This window comes from Lutjanus erythropterus, chromosome 6 (genome assembly GCF_056507025.1).
Source record: "Lutjanus erythropterus isolate fLutEry1 chromosome 6, fLutEry1.hap2, whole genome shotgun sequence".
Taxonomy (NCBI): Eukaryota; Metazoa; Chordata; class Actinopteri; order Lutjaniformes; family Lutjanidae; genus Lutjanus; species Lutjanus erythropterus.
Window position 1 is genome coordinate 22,455,457 of NC_139322.1, and position 6,266 is coordinate 22,461,722.

Below are 6,266 nucleotides of genomic sequence, written 5' to 3' on the forward strand. Positions count from 1 at the left end.
TGGAATATTCACCACCTCTCTCGCACCAGGCCAGCTGCATGCCTAATATTAACAGTTGAGTCACAGAGCCTGGAGGAGGGAGAGGGGGGGGGGGGGCTGGGAGTGTTCTGGAAACCTGGTTGTAACTATATAAGCAAAGGGCCTGAGCCAGTGCAGGCATTAGTTTAAGAAGAACCACACAAGAGTCAAAAGCTTACAAAGGGAACTACTCAAGACAACTTTACTGAGATCCTTCAAGATCTTTGAGCAACAGAGAGATCATCACTGAAAGTAAGTAGCAGTTCGTTTTCTGATTGTGATTCAATTAATTTGAATGGAAGCACCAGTGCAGATTCTAGTACTACTGCATCAGTTCTGCTTTATATTATGACTTTATTAATTATGGTATTAAGTTAATTCCACAGTACATTAAAGAAACAGCTGAATCTGAGTATGCAATTACAGGTAATGTGTTAAAATTACTTCAAGCTTGAGGTTTGGGACATTTTTCAATATAGAAAAAAAAATCTAATTTAGGGACTGCTAAACAAGTAAATCAGTGGGATAAGTGCAACCATTTTATAATGTTGATATTTTTTTTTTTATATATCTGTTGTGGAGCAATTACATTAGATGTTACCTGTGTCATAATAATGATTAGTTAATAACTAATAATAATAAGGGTTTTCAGTCACTGGTTCCTTAGTTTTAACTGAACCTGTAACTTTTGTATTTAATACAAAAATGAAATGGCACAACAAACATTTTATCAGTAATCATGCTTTCTGCAGATCCTTAAAGAGTCTAAAATCCAATTGTCTGAATTTTAGGCATTAAAATTTATTTAATACCATTATTATAGATCTTAAAAATTGAATTATGAAGTTAACATCCTGTTTATAAAGTTGGATTTAACTTCAGTCTGGCTTTTAAATGTGTTTTTGGAAAAAAAAATTCATTGATAACTCATGTACTGTAACTGTGCATGTACTTTGGCAGTACTATGGCAGGGAAATAAATTACATTCATAATGGTCTTAAAATGGCCTTAAAAAGTCATGAATTTAACTTGTTGAAAACTTCAGAAACCCTGAATAATACTAATTTTCATTGCAGTGATCAATACAGTTTCATGTGCTACCTTAGAAAATTAAAACATGATGTTTCCCTTTTTCTTCTAGGAACTCTAAAGCAACAAACAACATGTCCTCAGCTAAGGGAATATCTATTGGAATTGATCTGGGCACCACCTATTCCTGTGTCGGGGTTTTCCAGCATGGCAAAGTGGAGATCATTGCCAACGACCAGGGCAACAGGACCACTCCCAGCTATGTGGCCTTTACGGACACAGAGAGGCTCATCGGCGATGCTGCCAAGAACCAGGTTGCCATGAACCCCACCAACACAATCTTTGATGCCAAGCGGCTCATTGGGAGAAAGTATACCGACCCTGTTGTCCAGTCCGACATGAAACTCTGGCCTTTCAAGGTGATCAGTGACAACGGAAAGCCCAAAGTCCAGGTGGAGTATAAAGGGGAGACAAAAGCATTTTTCCCAGAGGAAATCTCCTCCATGGTCCTGGTTAAAATGAAGGAGATCGCTGAGGCCTATCTAGGACAGAGGGTGTCAAATGCAGTCATCACAGTTCCAGCTTATTTCAATGACTCTCAGAGGCAAGCCACCAAAGACGCTGGAGTGATCTCTGGACTGAATGTACTGAGGATCATCAATGAGCCCACAGCAGCAGCCATCGCATATGGCCTGGACAAAGGCAAAAGAGCAGAGAAAAATGTGCTCATCTTTGATCTCGGCGGAGGCACGTTTGACGTTTCCATCCTGACAATTGAGGACGGCATTTTCGAGGTGAAAGCCACAGCAGGAGATACACACCTTGGTGGGGAGGACTTTGATAACCGCATGGTCAACCACTTTGTAGAGGAATTTAAAAGAAAACACAAGAAGGACATCAGCCAAAACAAGAGAGCAGTGAGGAGGCTGCGTACAGCCTGTGAGAGAGCGAAGAGGACACTGTCCTCCAGCACCCAGGCCAGCATTGAGATCGACTCTCTGTTTGAGGGCATCGACTTCTACACCTCCATCACAAGGGCACGTTTTGAGGAGCTCAACTCTGAGCTCTTCAGGGGAACACTGGAGCCAGTCGAGAAGGCCCTGCAAGACGCCAAGCTGGACAAGTCCAAGATCCATGAGATTGTCCTGGTTGGCGGCTCCACAAGAATTCCCAAAATTCAGAAACTCCTGCAAGACTTTTTTAATGGCAGAGAACTGAACAAGAGCATCAACCCAGATGAAGCTGTGGCCTATGGTGCAGCGGTCCAGGCTGCTATCCTCATGGGTGACACCTCGGAGAATGTCCAAGATCTGCTGCTGCTGGACGTGGCTCCCCTGTCTCTGGGCATTGAGACCGCAGGTGGAGTTATGACGCCTCTGATCAAACGAAACACCACCATCCCCTCCAAGCAGACCCAGATATTCTCCACATATTCAGATAACCAGCCAGGTGTGCTGATTCAGGTGTATGAGGGAGAGAGAGCCATGACCAAAGACAACAACCTGCTGGGCAAGTTTGAGCTCACAGGTATCCCGCCTGCTCCCCGAGGTGTACCACAGGTGGAGGTAACCTTTGACATTGACGCCAACGGCATTCTGAATGTGTCCGCCGTCGACAAAAGCACAGGCAAAGAGAACAAAATCACTATCACCAACGACAAGGGTCGCCTCAGCAAGGAGGAGATAGAGCGGATGGTGCAGGAGTCTGAGAAGTACAAGTCTGAGGACGACATGCAGAGGGAGAAGGTCGCAGCCAAGAACTCACTGGAGTCATACGCCTACCACATGAAGAGCAGCGTTGAGGACGAGAATATGAAAGGAAAGATTAGCGAGGAGGACAAAAAGATGGTCATTGACAAGTGCAACCAGGCGATCTCCTGGCTGGAGAACAACCAGCTGGCAGAGAAAGACGAGTACGAGCATCAGCAGAATGAACTTGAGAAGGTGTGCAGGCCGATTGTGACCAAGTTGTATCAGGGAGCAGCTCCTTCAGGAGGCTGTGGCAGCCAGGCAGGAGGCAGCAACAAGGGCCCCACTATTGAGGAAGTGGACTAAAGCCACTGCATTTTTTTTTTTAAGGAAATACTTTTCATCACCGTTTATCACTGTTGTTTGGTACCAAAAATTATGTACTTTCACTGTTTATTCTTGACATACCATAATAATAAAAAAAATATATATATACAACTCACTTTTAATTTGTTCTACTATTTCACAGTTTACAGATGATTTTTAATAAGTTATAAATGTCCAATCAGCATCTTTCACAGCATATATTAACCTGCTGTGAGATTCTCTTCAATCTAAAACTTGCAGTTCACCCGAGGAAAGTGATGGAAACACTTTCTAGTACGGGTACATGAACTAAGAATATACAAAAATTAACAGTATCTCATGCATGACTTAATGCAAGAACAATGTAAATGAATGCAACAATTAAGGTATTTCAGTCACCATGATTTCTTCACTATTAATGATGTTCCTGTGTCTTCATAGGTAAGTCTGCAGTGTAAAACCTGACCAGTCACAGCAGTGCTCATGTATTCTGTTATGCTGAAATCATGATTAACTGAGCGTTATATGACTTCATCATGTTTGTGGCCCTTAATAAGGCCAGCCGCTCTGTATATTTAGGCATGTGGACTCAATTTCAAGTATTAATTATTTAACTAAGAAAAGAATATTATGTCTGCATAAGCCACTAATGGTTTATACAGGTCACCACTTCATTTGAAGGGGCACAAACATGATGAAGTAATGAAAAGTAATGCTTATTTATCAACAGAATAAATGTGCAATGTTGTGACTGGTCAGGGTTTTGTCATGTCCCTTTAACTGCAGACTTAGCTATGAAGAAGGCATGGACATGATTAATAGGTCTGAAATCATGATGATTGAAACTTTAACTTGATTGAAATTTAGCTTTCACATTAATTAACATACTGTTATGGTATAGAGATCATGAAGTACTACATGAATGAATTCATGCTTTTTCATGCGGGAAGTCATGTATATGTATTCATGATAATTCATGTACCCTTACTGTTACTGAAGTGTTTGTGATTTCAAATATGGGCTGTCCTCCTCTCTATTTTTTATGAAGTATTTTATCTTTTTGATCCACAGGACACAATATACAGAAACACTGACAGGGCAGGATACAATACACCAAAGACCCCTTTAACCTTACCCCACTCAACACCACAAACAGGTACACATGCAAAAACAAATAAACAATATTTGACCAGCTGCACAACAGCAGGTCAGGTGCACAACCTCCCTCCATCAGGTCCAGACTGGATACCTATCTTAAATCCATTTGAAAGCATGTTTACAATTTGATTTCCCTCTCACGCCTGTGTTCAAATTAGATGCTTCAAGAAACCCATAAACAAATCCATTCAGGGTGCTGCACACCATCATAGGTCTATATAATTGCAACCATGGTCTATTACTCAAAGCTGACATGGTTAAACTAAAAAAAAAAGCTATATCTCTCTATATTAACAATTCAGTTTCCTCACTTTCCAGTTTCTATATTTAAAGCAAGTACCAGTGTCTGGTGTTTATTTTTGATGCTCTACTAATTAGATTACCATTTTATTTATCTTTAACTTCTGACAGGGAGCGACCCTGTGCTGCTGCGGCCTCCGGCAATAATTGACACCAGATTTTGGTACTGGACCCTCTCGCGACACTGAGCAGAAAATTATTTAAGGGAATCATTAAATGTTTTAGTAATGATGCTTGTCTGGTAGGCCTACTTTCCCAATCCATATATTTCATATTTGCAAATTAAAGGCTCTGCACACCCACACAGGTGTTTTCATTAACTCTGGCTGATTAGACCGCTTGTCAGGTGTATCTTGGGTGGAAGTATGCTGGGAATTGTATCGCGTCACCTGTCCCACGCCAACAGGCAACCACCAGAAGGGAGAATTTAAGAGCAGTTTGTATGTCCCGCACCACCAGAGGTCTAATTAGGGAACATAAATGAAAACATGTGTGTGGTTATACTGTGGGTGTGCGCAGCTTAACTATTAAGTCAACATATCATGAGTGATAACCAATCAATAAAACATAAAAGTTAAAACTTACAGGGTCAGCTCTGCATAACTAGTTTTTACTTTCGAATCTGGAATTACATTTTTCTGATAATATTTACATGAATCAGTTCTCGACTGATTTAGCACCGTGCTCCTGTAACAACGTGAAACTCAGAACAGATCTTTTTCACAGCAGCCATTTTGACATGGAATAGGTGTTACCAAAGATACCAAGGATTTATTCCATTCGGGTCAAAATTAAAGTTGTGCACATACTAATGCATCCATCATTATAACTCAATCATACAGTATATGTTATTCTGAAATGGGAAATTCTGCATAATGGGTTCTTTTACTTTTTGTACTTTAAATATGTATTGATGCCAATATGTTTATACTTTTACTTAGGTCACTTTTGAATGCAAGACTTTTATTTGTATTAGTATTTATACAACAAATGATGAATCTTAATGGGTTCGTTAAACTTGCTGTTCACTAAAAGATCCACTAGGTGGCAATCTTAGTTTGTGTCAGCAACACATGAGCTTCATAAACACACTGGAGGACTCAAAACTACCTGTTGGATCACACTTTGTAGTCGCTTAATGATAACAATAATAACCTTGGGCTGCTCCTGGAAATGAGTAAAATCACACCAGTTGACCTACTGAGACTACTGCTAAACGTCTATGACATTAATCCATCCTTATATAAAATGAGAGCGATTAAATTGCCTAATTTATGAGATTAGTCAGCAGTTGTCTTTGCATGTCATAGTTTGTGCACGTGCACGATGTCCTTTACATTTTCACCTGCAGGAGACATGCTATAAACATATGTAAAACCTGAAGCAATCACATGTAATACCCATGGGGACAGCAAAAGGTGAGCTGCAATATAAAACACGTCAGTGCTGTTTGTACTTTTTGCTCTTGGTTGGCAATGACTCATACTTTGAAGCATCTTTGTGCAGGTCAGAATGTCCCCATGATGATCGAAGCCTGAATGTATAAAATAATTCACCCCACCAAAATATTAAATTGAGGTTTGATGAGACATATGCTCATCTCATCACACGCCCTTCATCAGCTCTCAGTCTGATTAGAGGGAGTGGTTCAATAATGCGCCAACCTCCACCAGCAGCCAAGGAGTTAAAGCCCGTCGAGCCTGTTGT

At 40.6% G+C, this 6,266-nt stretch overlaps 1 protein-coding gene across 1 annotated transcript; it reads left to right on the top strand.

Annotated features, from left to right (window-relative positions):
* Positions 1 to 115: 115 nt before the first annotated feature.
* Positions 116 to 3,121, top strand: hspa1b (heat shock protein family A (Hsp70) member 1B). The gene is made up of 2 exons (XM_084721191.1): positions 116 to 270; positions 1,160 to 3,121. The coding sequence occupies exon 2, from the start codon at positions 1,182 to 1,184 to the stop codon at positions 3,099 to 3,101; it is 1,920 nt and encodes a 639-aa protein (XP_084577317.1). The 5' UTR covers positions 116 to 270; positions 1,160 to 1,181; the 3' UTR covers positions 3,102 to 3,121.
* The last annotated feature ends 3,145 nt before the right edge of the window (positions 3,122 to 6,266 follow it).

What these genes read in the sequence shown, in the direction of transcription:
- hspa1b (XM_084721191.1), top strand. Translation starts at nt 1,182, where the DNA reads ATGTCCTCAGCTAAGGGAATATCTATTGGAATTGATCTGGGCACCACC.